The 16416-nt window shown below is 42.6% G+C and overlaps 1 protein-coding gene across 1 annotated transcript in view; it reads right to left on the bottom strand.

Moving 5' to 3' along the window:
• The window catches only part of mgat4b (alpha-1,3-mannosyl-glycoprotein 4-beta-N-acetylglucosaminyltransferase B), a 275855-nt gene that overhangs the window by 49273 nt on the left and 210166 nt on the right, over window positions 1-16416 (bottom strand). The window contains exons 9-10 of the mRNA XM_073067080.1: window positions 15975-16105; window positions 6546-6653 (exon numbers count right to left, since the gene is read on the bottom strand). Of these exons, the coding sequence (XP_072923181.1) occupies window positions 6546-6653; window positions 15975-16105 (239 nt within the window). The remainder of the gene's footprint in view (window positions 1-6545; window positions 6654-15974; window positions 16106-16416) is intronic.

Raw genomic sequence — 16416 nt, 5'->3', positions numbered from 1 at the left:
TCTTACATTGATCCTGTTATAGTTATTATTCTATAGGTTTGATGAATATGCCCACAGGAAAAGGAACCTCAGGTTTATATATGGTGACATATATGTACTTGATAATAAAGTTAGCTTTGAACTTTGAAGTTTCCCTTATCTGTCAAGTGGCTGCAAATCCAGCACCACACAATAGGGGGTGCTATTGAGCTTAACTGGATCTGACTGGACGGGCTGTTCTAGCTGGTGGCACAGACTACAATTCACTTCACTGTGTAGGTGTGAAAATTTTAAACATGTAGTCTGTTGCATGGGAGCAAAAATCCCTCGAGTCACCAAAAAAACAGATGGCTGCCTCATACCTAACTGTTTAGATTCACCTTATAGCAATCCCCACGCATGCAGAGTCTTCCTCTGTCCACCCACATCACCCTGGTAACCAGTCCTATCTACCCATCAAATTGGGATTTGATGTCTGGGCGGGGAGCTTACTGTTTGTATAACTGGAAAATTAAAGTGATTGATTAAACAGGAAGCTTACTCTTTGTATAACTAGAAACAAAATGATTGATTAAACTTGATTGAAAGAGTTTGGAGAAAAGTTAGACTATTGATTGCAGCTCTGGTCCCCTGCCTACAAGAAGGTTATCACTAAGATTGAAAGAGTGCAGAGAAAATTTACAAGGACTTTGTCAGGACTTGAGGACCTGAGTTATAGGGAAAGATTGAATAGTTATGACTTTATTTCCCAGAGTGCAGGAGAATGAGGGGAGATTTGATAGAGGTATACAAAGTTTGTGAGAGGCATAGGTAGGGTAAATGCAAGCAGGCATTTTCCCACTGAGACTGGGTGAGACTAGAGGTGAGGGCTAAGAGTGAAAGGTGAAATGTTTAAGGGAAACAAGAGCAGGAAATTCACTCAGAGGGTGGAATGAGCTGACAGCATGAGTGGTGGATGCAAGTTGGATTGCAACATTTAAGAGAGGTTTGGATAAGTACATAGATGGGAGGGGCATGAGTTTAGGGCGATGGGAGGGCGTGGTTTAGGTATGGGTCAATGGGTCCAGTCAGAATAAAATTGTTCTGCATGGATTAGATGGATCAAAGGGCCTGTTTTGGTGTTGTAGGGCTATGAATCATAGAACAGTATAGGGAGGGTGAACACACAGACTTCTTTCCAGAGAAAGGGAATCAAAAGCTAAAGGGAAAAGGTTAAAGTGGCAGATTTAAAAGGCAGTTGAAAGATAACTTCTCCCTGAGTGTGGTCACTATATGGAATAAGCCAGCAGTGGCTGTGGCAGCTACAATAACAACATTTAAAAGGCACTTGGGCAGGTAAAATTAATATGAAGAATAGCTCTATTTATCACATGTATATCGAAACATACAGTAAATTGCTCTATTTGCATTGGAGCAAAGCAGCAAGGATTGTGCTGGGCAGCCTGTCTGTGACGCCATGCTTCCAACACCAACGCATCATGCCCACAATTTAGTAACTGGAACCCGTACGTCTTTGGAATGAGAGAGGTAACTGGAGCACCTGAAGGAACCCCGTGCAGTCACAGGGAGAATGTACAAACTCCTTACAGACAGGAATGGGAATCAAACCCTGATCTTACAGCTGGCGCTTAAAGTGATGTGCTAATCGCTATGGTACCATGCTGCCACACCTTGGATAGAAAGAGTTCAGAGGGATATGAGCCTAATAGGGTAAATAGGACCAGTTTAAGTGGGCATCCTGGTCAGCAGGAATGAGTTGGACTGAACACCTGTCACCATGCTGCATTACAGTGTGGACCTACAGCACAGCTGGAGCACAAAGATTCAAAGTACATACAGGTCACCATATACAACCCTGAGGTTCACAGTAAATACAAAGAAACACAATAGAATCAATGAAAAACCACACGCAACAAAGGCAGACAAACAACCTAAGTGCAAAAGATGATAAACTTTGCAAATACAAAAAGAACAAAAATAAAAATAAACAATATATTAAGATTACAAGTAGGATAGATAAAGGGGATGCAGTGGATATTGTATATTTGGATTTTCAGAAGACCTTTGACAAGGTGCCACACTTGAGCTGCTTACCAAGTTAAGAGCCCATAGTATTACAGGAAAGTTACTGGCGTGGTTGGAGCATTTGCTGATCAGTTGGAGGCAGTGAGTGGGAATAAAAGGATACTTTTCCGGTTGTCTGGCAGTGACTAGTGGTGTTCCACAGGGGTTGGTGTTTGGACCACTTCTTTTTATGCTGTATATCAATGATTTAGATGATGGAATAGATCAGAATCAGATTTATTATCACCAGCATGTGATGTGAAATTTGTTAACTTAGCAGCAACAGTTCAATGCCATACGTAATCTAGCAGAGAAAGAAAAAATAATAAAATAAAATGCAATAATAAATAAACAAGTAAATCCATTAAGTATATTGAATAGATTAAAAAAACGTGCGAAAACAGAAATACTGTATATTAAAAAAAAGTGGGGTAGTGCCCAAAGATTCAATGTCCATTTAGGAATTGGATGGCAGAGGGGAAGAAGCTGGTCCTGAGTTGCTGAGTGTGTACCTTCAGGCTTCTGTACCTCCTACCTGATGGTAACAGTGAGAAAAGGGCATGCTCTGGGTGCTGGAGGTCCTTAATAATGGACGCTACCTTTCTGAGACACTGCTCCCTAAAGATGTCCTGGGTACTTTGTAGGCTAGTACACAAGATCCAACTGACTAGATATACAACCTTCTGCAGCTTTCTTTGGTCCTTTGCAGTAGCCCCTCCTCATTAGACAGTGATGCAGCCTGTCAGAACGCTCTCCACGGTACAACTATAGAAGTTTTTGAGTGCATTTGTTGACATGCCAAATCTCCTCTAACTCCTAATAAAGTATAGCCGCTGTCTTGCCTTCTTTATAACTACATCGATATGTTGGGACCAGGTTAGAACCTCAGAGACCTTGACATCCAGGAACTTGAAGCTGCTCACTCTCTCCACTTCTGATCCCTCTATGAGGATTGGTATGTGTTCCTTCATCTTACCCTTCCTGAAGTCCACAATCAGCTCTTTCGTCTTACTGACGTTGAGTGCCAGGTTGTTGCTGCAGCACCATTCCACTAGTTGGCATATCTCACTCCTGTACGCCCTCTCGTCACCACCTGAGATTCTACCAACAATGGCTGTATCGTCAGCAAATTTATAGATGGTATTTGAGATATGCCTAGCCACAGTCATGTGTATAGAGTATAGAGAGTAGAGCAGTGGGCTAAGCACACACCCCTGAGGTGCGCCAGTGTTGATAGTCAGTGAGGAGGATACATTATCACTAATCCGCACAGATTGTGGTCTCCCGGTTAGGAAGTCGAGGATCCAATTGCAAAGGGAGGTACAGAGGCCCCCAGGTTCTGCAACTTCTCAATCAGGATTGTGCAAATGATGGTACTAAATGCTGAGCTTTAGTCGATGAACGGCATCCTGACGTAGGTGTTTGTGTTGTCCAGGTGGTCTAAAACCGTGTGGAGAGCCACTGAGATTGTGTCTGCCATTGACCTATTGTGTTGATAGGTAAATTGCAATGGGTCCATGTCCTTGCTGAGGCAGGAGTTCAGTCTGGTCATGACCAGCCTCTCAAAGCATTTCATCACTGTCGATGTGAGTGCTACCGGGCAATAGTCATTAAGGCAGCTCACATTATTCTTCTTAGGCACTGGTATGATTGTTGCCTTTTTGAAGCAAGTGGGAATTTCTGCCAGTTGCAGTGAGAGGTTGAAAATATCCTTGAATACTCCCGCTAGATGGTTGGCACAGGTTTTCAGAGCTTTCAAGGGTTCACTCTCTAAAGATAGTCTAACATCGGCCTCTGAAATGGAGATCACGGGATCATATGATGCAGCAGGGATCTTCACAGCTGTAGATGTCTCTTTTTCAAAGTGGGCATAGAAGGCGTTAAGTTCATCTGGTAGTGAAGCATCGCTGCCATTCATGCTATTGGGTTTTGCTTTGTAGGAAGTAAAGTCTTGCAGGCCCCGCCAGAGTTGCCGTGTATCCAATATCACCTCTAACCTCATTCGAAATTGTCTCCTTGCCCTTGAAATACCTTCCGCAAATCATACCTGGTTTTCTGGTACAGGCCTGGTTTGCCAGACTTGAATGCCACAGATCTAGCCTTCAGCAGATGATGTACCTCCCGGTTCATCCACTGCTTTTGGTTTGGGAATATACAATAAGTCTTTGTGGGCACACACTCATCCACACAGGTTTTCATGAAGTCGGTAACAACAGCAGCATACTCATCCAGGCTTTGTTGAAGATTGATGTAGGTAGTGTTGAGGAAACAAAATGACTGCAGAAGGACTTAAACAGATTAGGAGAATGGGTAAGAAAGTGGCAAATGAAATACAATGTTGGTCATGCACTTTGGTGGAAGAAATTAATGTGCAGACTATTTTCTGAATGGGGAGAAAATCCAAAAATCTGAGATGCAGAGACTTGGGAGTCCTTGTGCAGATCACCCTGAAGGTTAACTTGCAGGCAGAATTGGTGGTGAGGAAAACAAATGTAATGGAACATAGAATATAGAATAGTACAGCATATTACAGGCCCTTCGGCCCACAACGTTGTGCCGACCCTCAAACCCTGCCTCCCATATGTTAGCATTCATTTCAAGAGTCTAGAATACAAGAGCAGGGATGTGATGCTGAGGCTTTACAAGGCACTGGTGAGGCCTCACCTTGAGTCCTTGAACAGTTTTGGGCTCCTTATCTAGGGAAAGATGTGCTGGCATTAGAGATGCTCAGAGGAGGTTCACAAGGATGATTCCAGGAATGAAAGGATTATCATATGAGGAATATTTAATAGCCCTGGGCTTGTACTTGCTGGAATTTATAAGGATAAGGGGGAATCTCATTGAAACCTTTTAAATGCTGAAAGGCCTAGACCAAGTAGATGTGGAAAGAATGTTTCCCATGGTGCAGGAGTCTAGGAGAAGAGGGGTGCAGTCTCAGGATAGAGGGGCATCCATTTAAAACAGAGATGCGGAGAAATTTCTTTAGCCGAAGGGTGGTGAATTTGTGGAATTTGTTATCACAGGCAGCTGTGGAGACTAGGTTGTTGGGTGTATTTAAGGCGGGGATTGATAGGTCTTGATTGGCCACAGTATCAAAGGTTATGGGGAGAAGGCAGGGGAGTGGAGCTGAGGGGGTGGGGGGAAGGATCAGCTATGATTGAATTGTGGAGCAGACTTGATGGGCCAAATGGCATAATTCTGCTCCTATGTCTTATGTCTACATCTTGAGAACATGAGATGAAGAATCCTTGAAAGTGAGTCCATAGGTTGTGGGGAACAGTTCAGTAAGTTGAGTGAAGCTAACCCCTCTGGTTCAAAAGCCTAACGGCTAAGGGGTAATAATTGCTCCTGAACCTGGTAGTGTAGGTCCTGTGACTTCACTACCACCTTCCTGATGTCAGCAGCTCAGAGAGCACGGCCTGTTACATGGAGATCAGCAAGAGAACATGCTTGGTTTTCTTTTTACAAGAGCAGGATAAAGGACTGGAGGTGAAGATGGTGGGTGCCACAGTTAGCACGATGCTATTACATTACAGAGCATCAGAGTTCAGTTCCACTGTTATCTGTAATGAGTCTGCACGTGTGGATTTTTCTGGCTGCTCCCATTTCCTTCCACATTCCAAACACAGACTGGTTAGTAGGTTCATTGGTCATTGTAAATTTTCCTGGGATTAGTCTAGGGTTAAAACTGGGGATCGCTGGGTGGCATGGCTCAATGGACTGGAAGGACCTGTTCCGTGCAGTATCGCAATAAATAGATTTTTTAAATATGCAAGAATTATAGCAGGACCAACAGGTTTCACAAGGCTGAAGAGAAAACTGATGATTAAAATTCTGAAAGCATTTTTGGGTGGGTGATAAAGATCTACAGCTCATGAGCAACAGAGTCAAGAGGAAACAGGAAATTCAGGACAAAAGGCTTGCACCAGAATCCTGGTCTCAGTCACAGAGAGGGGTGCAGGCAGATATCAGAGATTACAGAGGAGGAATGTGGCAGTGGGAGGATGATGAGGAGGAGCAGTTGCTCTGTGCCAGATTTCTGAATCTCCTACACAAAACAGGCTAACTGGACACTTATTGCTTATTTATTTTTTATTATTACTTTTTTTCTCTCATTTTGTATTTGCAGTTTGTTATCTTTTGCACACTGGTTATTTGTCCGTCTTTGTCAGAATCAGAATCAGGTTTAATATCACTGGCACATGTTGTTTTGCGGTTGTGTGCGGATTTTCCTTGATGCTATTGTGTTTCTTTGTATTTAATGTAGATGCCTGCAAGAGAATGAATCTCAGGGTTGTATAAGGTGACATATATGCACTTTGATAATGAATCTACTTTGAATGGTGAACTTGATGCAGGGCTACAGAACCGATGCAGGTCAGCTCTGAATGAGAGAGGGTCTCAGAATGTTCCAGAAGACCGTTTCTTAATCTCAGGCTTTCTCTTGGGTGACAGTTCACAGCAGCAGGTCTCTGAATAGGAAATCACATCGCTGAACTTACTTTTAACTTCTGGATCTTTCCGGCCAGTGAAGAATGCGTCCCAACATGCTGGAAGAGGGAGGGCTTGAAACGGATTCGAAGGTTTGCTTTCTGTCGGTCACAGTGTTTCTGGAAGAACGAGAGAAAGAGACAGAAATAAATCCTTTTCTGATTGCACCGCTGATGTTTGTTCATTGTCAGGATGGAGAGATTTTTAATTGCAAAAAATCGGGTGACAGAGGGGATGGAGAGATTTTTAAAAATCAGTAATCGGGTGACAGAGGGGATGAAGCTGTTCCTGAGAACAGAAGGTGCATAAACAAAGTCAAATGAAATGGAGGAATGTGGTGGAGGAGGGAAGCGAGGGGAGGACACAGGCCCTTCTGTGCTGGCCACTAACTAGCGATCTCAGCCCAATCCATTTACCCTCCCTACATTCCCAACAACTCCCCTCAGATTCTACACACTGCGGGCAATTTACCCTGGCCAATTAACCCAACAACCTGCATGTATTTGGATGTGGGAGGAAATCCATACGGTCTGTCATCTGTGTACCTATCCCCAAATGTATCTGCCTCTATCACCACCCCTGGCAGCACATTCCTGGCACGCACCATTCTCTGTGTAAAATACCTACCTCCGACATTCCTCCAATTATCTTAAAATTATGCTCCCTCATTTTATCCATTTCCACCCTGGGAAAAAAAGTCTCTGGCTGTCCTCTCTTTCTAAACCTCGTATCTTGTTGTACACCTCTGTCAAGTCACCTCTCATCCTCTTTCATTCCAAAGAGAAAAGCCCTAGCTCACACAATCTATCTTCATAAGACATGCTCTCTAATCCAGGAAAATCTTCTCTGCACCCTCTCTAAAGCTTCCATATCCTTCTCATAATTGAACACAAAACTCCAAGCGAGATCTAACCAGAGTTTTACAGAGCTTCATCATTATCTAGCAGCTTTTGAACTCAATTCTTCCCCAAATAATGAAGACCAAAACACCATATGCCTTTTTAACTACCCTATCAACTTCCATGGGAACTTTGAGGGATCAATGGACGTGAATCCCAAGATCCCTCTATTCCTCCACACTGCTAAGAATCTTGCCATTAACTCTGTGTGCTCCTTTCAAGTTCAACCTTACACAGTAAACTCTTTGGGTTGAACTCCATCTGCCACTTTTGATGATGAACCTGCTTTCCTCTCTTCAGGCAGAGCAGTCCAACACACCAGCTGTGATAAAAATAATTTAACACCTTCCTCAACTAGTTAAATCTTGCGCAACTCAATCATTGATTTCCTCACTTGCAGGCCACAGCATCTCCACAATCTCAATTAGCACAGTTGCACCACAAGACTGTGTGCTTAGTGCCCTGCTCTACTCACTTTACACTTATGACTGTGTGGTTAAGGACAGCTTCAATGCCATATCCAAGTTTGCTGATGATAACACTTTGTTGGCTGAATCAGCATTTAGGAGGGAGATCTGACTGAGTGGTGTCATAACAACTTCTTGCTCAACGTCAGAAAGATCAAGGAGCTGATTACTGAGTTCAAGAGAAGGAAACCAGAGGTCTATGAGCCAGTCCTCATCACCATTATCATTTCAGAGGATCTGTCTTGGGACCAGTTATCCCAATCAAATGGGATAACTTCACTGAACTGTTCCTCCAACCTATGGACTCACTTACGAGGACTCTTCATCTCATGTTCTCCACATTTATTGCTTATTTATTAACTGTTATTTCCTTTTTTCTTCTGTATTTGTTGTCCTTTGCACACTGATCACCTGTCTGTCCTGTTGGGTACGGTCTTTCATTGATTCTATTATGTTTCTTGTATTTACTGTAAATACCCACAAAAAATTAATCTCAGGGTTGTATATGGTGACATATATTTACTTTGGTAATAAGTATTTGGCAATAAATAATGTTGGTAATAAAGTTAATAAATGCCTTTGCTACTGCTCCTCTGAAAATGGCCCTGCCAATCTATCAACTACCATGTAATCATTAAGCACAAAGATAACATAAAACACCAGAAGCAGCGTGGCCAAACTCAGAGCCAGAATAGATCAGTTGCTAATGTCATTTTATACGATACCAATGCTTTACAATGTACAATGACAATGTTTGAAGGAGGTCACAGGGAGGACGTACAAACTTCTTAAAGACTGTGGCAGGAGTTGAACCTGGGTCACTGGCACTATAAAGCGATACGTTACCATGCTGCCCTTCTTTTCAAACAATCCTGCACTAACATAAATCTCAGTTGCCTTGCAAACAGGGTTTCAGACTGTCTCTAACAATGGTTCAGTCGCTCATTTCAAACAGATTTATCTGATTGCCAGCCCGGTAGAGACGAGATAAACGCCCCCAATGAATTCAGAGCATCAGTAACTGAGACTGAAATCAGATCAGTGTGACTACAATCTCCTGCCCTGCACAATCCAGCTGAGGCTAAAAGAAAATGTTTTGATCAACTGAGATGCAAAAAGTGAGAGAATCGCTCGATTTGTCCTCCCACACTGTAACTCTGATGTAGACTGACATGAATGAGATTAGAAGGCAAAACCCTATTGAGTATTGATGGTCAGCATTTGCAACAGAATCAGAAGTTTTGTGCTTCAAATTCTTTATAACATAGAAGAGTAGAGCAGAGCACAGGCACTATGGCCCACAATGCTGTTCCGACCTTTTAACCTAGACCACAAAATATAACAGCGGAATTAGGCCATTCGGCCCATTGGATCTGCCTTGCCATTTTATCATGGCTAATTTCCACTCATTCCTATTCTCCTACCTTCTCCCCATGGCCTTTGATGCCCTTACTAATAAAAAACTTATCAACCTTGACTTTAAATATTCCCAATAACCTGGCCTCGACAGTTGTCCGTGGCAAAGAATTCCCACAGATTCACCACCCTCTGGCTAAAGAAATTCCTCCTCATCTCTATTCTACATTGACATCCCTCTATTCTGAGGCTGTGCCCTCTGGTCCTCGACTCCCCTCCCCCCACCTTTTTATTCTGGCTTCTTCCCCCTTCCTTTCCAGTCTTGATGAAGGGTCTCAGCCTGAAATGTCATCTGTTTATCAATTTCCTGCTGAGTTCCTCCAGCATTCTGTGTGTTTTGGTTGGGTTTATCTGTCTTTTAGTGAGATTCAGTGTGGGGAGGATTATTGGGCAGGTCACTGCAAATATTGTGTGCTGTGCACTACAGGAAGGATGTGGAAGTGCTGGAGGGGGTGGGGCAGAGGAGATTCACCAGGTTGTTCCTTTAATTGGAGTACTTTAGTCATGAAGGGAGTTTGGAGAAGGGAGTTTTGTGTAGAAGTACACAAAATTATGAGAAGCTTAAATAGCAAGAACCTTTTCCCATGACGGGTGTATCTAAAACCAGGGGTTAAAGATTAAAGACATAGATGGTCCATAGAATTTGCTAACAGCTTCTGTGAAATGTTTGCGATAATTTTATTTTTTTTATTCTTATTTTATTTAGAGGTGCAGGTGGAACAGGCCCTTCTAGCTCCATCAAGCCAAGCTGCCAGCAATCCCTGATTTAACTCTAGCCTGGTCATGGGACTATTTACAAGGACCAATTAACCTACTAGCCGGTGTGTCTTTGGACTGTGGGAAGAAACGGGAGCACCCGGAGGAAACCCGTGCATTCCACAAAGAGAACATATCAACTCCTTACAGAAAAAGCCAGAATTGAACTCCAAACTCTGGCACCCTAAGCTGTAATTGTGTCACTGCATAAATCCAAACTGCAGGTCTTGCTTGTAATTGAAACGGAGACATATTTTGCACCAGCTCAGACTCCTAAGTCTGCTAATGCTTTAATACCTTCATTAGTAATTGATTACAAATCTCATAAGCCTGAGAACTACTTATCTGCAACTTCATCCACTGTACATGTCCCTTCCTCCCAGTGGCTCCAGAGCCCAATCATTACAGCTCACTCTGTCTTGTGCTCCGTTTCCTGGAGACTGGAACCGATAAACTTATAGTATCCATCCATCAGCACCACACAGGGTAGCCAACAGGGATTTATTTTACTTATTTATTTAGAGATACAGCCCTTCTGGCCCTTCGAGCTGCTCCACCCAGTAAATTCCACAACCCCCTCCCCGCCATTAATTTAATCCTAGCCCAGTCAAAAGGTAATTTACAGTGACCAATTAACCTACTAATTGGCGAGTCTTTCAAATGTGGGAGGAAACTGGAGTACCCAGAGGAAACTCATGTGGTTCACAAGAAGAACACACAAACTCCGTAGGGAAGACACTGGAATTGAACTCTGATCCCCCAAGCTGTAACAGTGTTGCACTGACTGGTGATCAATTGTTCTCAATGGCCATGCTTTTTTCATGTGTTCCTTCTCTCCAGGAACTCCGTACACACTCTTCGAAACAACTAGTTTCACCAGTCAGTGTAGAAAACCACACTTACAGACCCCGGCTTTCCAAACTAACCCCACCCATCCTCTTTTACAGCACATCTCCATCCTCCTGTTTATTTTTGCTCCCCAACATCGAGAATATCTTCAAAAGGCAATGCCTCAAAAAGGCAGCATCCATAATTAAGGACCCCATCTCCAAGGGCATGCCCTCTTCTCATTGCTACCATTACGGAGGAGTTACAGGAGCCTGAAAGGCACACACTCAACATTTCAAGAACAGCTTCTTCCCCACTGTCATCAGATATCTGAATGGACAATTAACCCATCTAAACAACCTCATTTTATTTTCTTTTTCTCACTACTAATTCAATTTATATTTTTATAAATACTTATTGTGATTGATCAGTTTTTATTATTATGTATTGCAATGTACCTTTGCCACAAAACAACATATTTTCCTTCATATGCCAGTGATATTAAACCTGATTCTGATTTCCAGTCAGCATCCTCTAGTTCAGAGGGTCATTTGTTGTAGAGATCCCACAGACCAGGAACAAGAACTCAATGTGTCACTCAGCACAGAAGCACATCTGTTGCACGAATGTACCACAGCAGGATCATAGCCTTATAGAGTGGCCCAATTCGTCTGTGCTGACCTCAGCATCCTCCCTGCTAGTCCCCATTGCCCATGTTTGGCTCATAACCCTCAAACCTCCTCCCTCCATGTACCTATCCGAATACCACATGTTACAATTGCATCTTCAACAACTTTGTTTACTGTGACAAGCAGGAGATTAGTTTTTATAAGATAAGATTAGTTTTATTTGTTACACGTACATCAAAACACACAGTGAAATGTGTCAAATCAACTGGTAAGGATGGTGCTGGGGGAAGCCTGCAAGTGTTGCCTTGCTTTTGGCACCAACATAACATACCCACAATTTACTAATCCTAACCAGCATGCCCATGGAATGTGGGAGGAAACCGGAGCATCGGGAGGAAACCCACACGGTTATGGGGAGGATGTACAAACTCCTTATGGACAGTGGTGGGAATCGAACCGGTGATCACTGGCTCTATAAAAAGATAGCCAGCACAATTAATCAGCTATTCGTTGACACTAGATGTGGGAAGAATTATTAATGACAGAACATTGCAAAAATTGTCCCAGGCTTAGGGACAGTGAATATCCCACTGGTATCAGACTCTTGTATTTATGGGTGACACAGTAGCACAGTGATTAATGCTATTATAGCACAAGCGACAGAGGTTTAATTCCTGCTGCTGTCTGTAAGGAGTTTACACGTTCTCTCTGTGACCATATGGGTTTCCTGCCACATTCCAAAGTGTACGGATTAGTAGGTGAATTTGTTGGGGCGGAAGGGCCCTGCTACCATGCTGTATCGCTAAATAATAAATAAATGATAAATGCGAACTCTTACCTCTCAATCTACCTTGGCCCATGCACCCTGTCTGCCTGTATGGCACTTTCTCTGTAGCTGTAACACTATACTCTTCATTCTGTTATTGTTTTTCCTTTTGAACTACCTCAGTACGGATGTATGGAATCTGTCAGAATAGCACACAAACAGGTAGCTTTTCACTCTACCTCATACATGTGATTACCAAATGGCCCACCATACCAGTCTTAGCTCTTTGAAAGAAGTCTTTAATTCATCCCACTCTTAGATCATAAAAGCTATAAGACATAGGAGCAGAATTTGGCCTATTAAGTCTGCTCCATCATTCCATCATGACTGATTTTATTTACTGAAATACAGCATGGAATAGGCCCTTCTGGCCCTTGGATCTGTGCCACCCAGCAATCCCTCAATTTAATCCTAGTCTAATACAGAACAATTGACAATGCCCAATTAACCTACCACCACAGTCTTTGGACTGTGGGAGGAAACCAGAGCACGTGGAGGAAACCCACGCGGTCACAAGGAAAACATACAAATTCCTTACGGGCAGCGGTGGGATTATTATCCCTCTCAATAGTTCATTCATTCTCCTGCCCTCTCCTTGTAACCTTTGACCTCAATAATATATCAATGTCCATTTTAAATGTACTCAGTGAACTGGCCTCCACATCAGTCTGTGACAATGAATTCCACAGATTCACTATCCTCTGGCTAAAGAAATCCCGCCTCATCGCTGTTCTAAATGGATGTTTCTCTATTCTGAGGCTGTGCCCTCAAGTCCTACACTCCTCCACTATAGGAAACACCCTTTCCACGTCCATTCTATCTAGGCCTTTCTATATCCCGTCATTCCCCTCAGAGCTGTATAAACTTTTTTCTTCTTCAATCATTTATCTAGATCACTTTTGAATCTTCCCATAAAACCATAAGATATAGGAAAAAGAATTAGGAATTTGGCCCATTGAGTCTGCCCTGCCATTTCATCCCAATCTCCTGCCTTCCCCCTATATATCTTCATGCTCTGACCAATCAAGAATCTATCAACCTCTGTCTTAAATATACTTAAAGACTTGATGTCCACAGGGGCCTGTGACAATGAATTCCACAGATTCTCTACTCTCTAGCTAAAGAAATTCCTCCTCATCTCCGTTCTAAATGGACGTCCCTCTATTCTGAGCCTTTGCCCTCTGATCATAGATTTCCCCAGTAAAGGAAACATCCTCCCAACATCCATTCTATTAATATTTCCCTCAGAGCTTATGATTTCCTTTCAGCAGCATGTTCCAGATGCTTGGATGCTGTCCAAGTTGCATGCCATCTTGGACAATGACTCCCATCCACTCCATAATGTACTGGTTAGGCACAGGAGTACATTCACCCAGAGACTCATTCCACCGAGATGTAACATTGAGCGTCATAGGAAGTCATTCCTGCCTGTGGCCATCAAACTTTACAACTCCTCCCTCGGAGTGTCAGACACCCTGAGCCAATAGTCTGGTCCTGGACTTATTTCCACTTGGCATGATTAACTTATTATTATTATTTAATTATTTATGGTTTTATATTGCTATATTTCTACACTATTCTTGGTTGGTGCAACTGTAACGAAACCCAATTTCCCTCAGGATCAATAAAGTATGTCTGTCTGTCAGATCACAATAATACATTGCATAAAAATATCAGAATCAGAATCAAGTTTAATAACATGGGCATATGTCATGTAATTTGTTGTTTTGCAGCAGCAGTGCATTGCAATGCATAAAATAATCTATAAATTACAATAAATAAATAAGTTAGATTAAATAAGTAATGCAAAAAGAAAGGAAAACAATGGTGAGGTAGTGTTCATGAGTTCAATGTCCATTCAGAAATCTGATGGCAAAGGGGAAGAAGATGTTCCTGAAACATGGAATGTAGTGCTGCTACTAAACAACAAATTGCACACATTGAGTGTGTGTCTTCAGGCCTCACCCCCATCCCCCTTGATATCCTGTGTATAAAGGACCAGGGCATCCTTAACAGCAATCGTTATACTTTGATGTGTTTGAAGGCACAGGGCTCCCATTAGTTCACATCTCATTGAGTTTGCTTACCTAATATGGGTAAATGAGGGATTGTACATAGGGGAAAATCAAACAGATAAAAATGCCTGTGGCAACTCCCCACCACAACAACACTCACAGCACCATTAATCATTCCTTGCACTCACTACACTGAGACTTCCTAACAGTGCAGCAGAAATCCAAAATCAGACTACCTCAGGGAGTCAGTTGTCAACTTGATCAAGAAAAATCCATCACATTTTGGATGCTAACTTGTTAAAAGCACACATCATCTCTCACCAATAATGCTATTAAACACAAACACAAGGGATTCTGCAGATGCTGGAAATCCAAAGCAACGCACACAAAATGCAGGAGGAACTCAGCAGGTCAGGCAGCATCTATAGAAATGAATAAATAGTCCATGCTTCAGGCCGAGATTCTTCAACAGGACCTTACCAGCTCTTTAAATCACTCCCACTCTCCCGCTCCTATTTTTCCATTCCATCAGCCCAGCATGTTGTGCTGATCTTTTAACCTACTCTAAGATCAATCTAATCCTTCCCACTCACTTAACACTCCATTTTACTATCATCCACGTGCCTATCTAAGAGTCTCTTAAATGTTCCTAATGTATCTGCCTCCACCACTACCCCGGCAGTGTGTTCTACACACTCACCACTCTGTGTGAAAAAACTACCTGACATTTCCCATGTAATTTCCTTCAAAAACTTTAAAACTTCATAGCCATTTCTACCCTGGGAAAGAATCTCCAGCAATGCCTCTTATCATCTTGTACACCTCTATCAAGTCACTTCTCGCCCCTCTTCGCTCCACATAGCAAAGCCCTATCTCACTCAGCCTATCCTCATAAGGCATGCTCTCTAATCCAGGCAGCATCCTAGTAAGTCTCATCTGAATCCTTGCTAAAGCTTCAATGTCCTTCCTATATTGAGGCAACCAGAACTGAATACAATACTCCAAGTGTGGTCTGACCAGAGTTTTATAGAGCTACAACATTACCTCACGGCCCTTGAACTCAACCCCTGACTAATAAAGACCAAAATATGGTATGCTTTCTTAACCATCCCATCACCTTGCACTGCAACTTTGAGGGATCTATGGACGTGAGTCCTTACTTGGCTTAACTAAATAATCCCATACGCCCCCATTCTCTCCACATTCACGTGCCTATCTAAGGGCCTCTTAAAAACTTCTATTGTGTTTGCCACCGCCACCACCACCACCACCTCTGGCAGCACATTCCAGGCATCTATTTGCTTTCATTAGGCCCATATCGCTCTAAACTTTTCTGATTCACATACCTGTCCAAGTGTCTTCTAAATGTTGTTCAACCACCACCACCTTTGGATGCACATTCTGGACACTCGTCACCCTGTGAAGAATTTGCCTGTCAGGTTCCTGTTGAACCTTTCCCCTCTCACCTTAAACCTATGCTCTCAAGCCTTGATTCACCCACCTTGGGAAAAAGACTGCAGGTCAGATTGTGGGAAGGTAAACTAGGCAGGGAAGTTGTAAAACAGAAATGTGAATGTAATTGAAAACATCAACATCACACTTACTGCATCTTTTTCTGGGTTACACACTTTAACCCAGAGAATGTGATCAAGCAGCCAATCTATGGGCTTGTCCTTGTAGAACATCAGGATAAACTCCACAATCATGCTTAGGTCCAGTGATTTGAACATCTTTCCTAAAAATGTGAATTAAAACACTATTAAATCCTGCTGTTAACATACAGAGAATAAATGCAACAAGAAGTTTATTTTTAGATTATACATTTGTAATTAATGTTACACAACTTCTGAGAATGGATAGGCATCTCTACCCAAAGACTATCAATAATTTTGGTTGTAAAGTGCCTGACACAATGTAAAACTCAACAGGCTGCCTGGGTCATGAGCACTGGAGGAGGACAGTGATGTGCTGTGGAAATGTAATTACTTTACTAAGCAGGCGGGCTCTGTCATGGGCAAAGTACTGGAGAGTATAACATCGGTAGCA

Source organism: Hemitrygon akajei, chromosome 15, assembly GCF_048418815.1.
Source record: "Hemitrygon akajei chromosome 15, sHemAka1.3, whole genome shotgun sequence".
In the NCBI taxonomy this organism is placed as follows: Eukaryota; Metazoa; Chordata; class Chondrichthyes; order Myliobatiformes; family Dasyatidae; genus Hemitrygon; species Hemitrygon akajei.
Note: the sequence above shows the minus strand (reverse complement) of the source record. Positions and strands in the feature narration are given on the sequence as shown.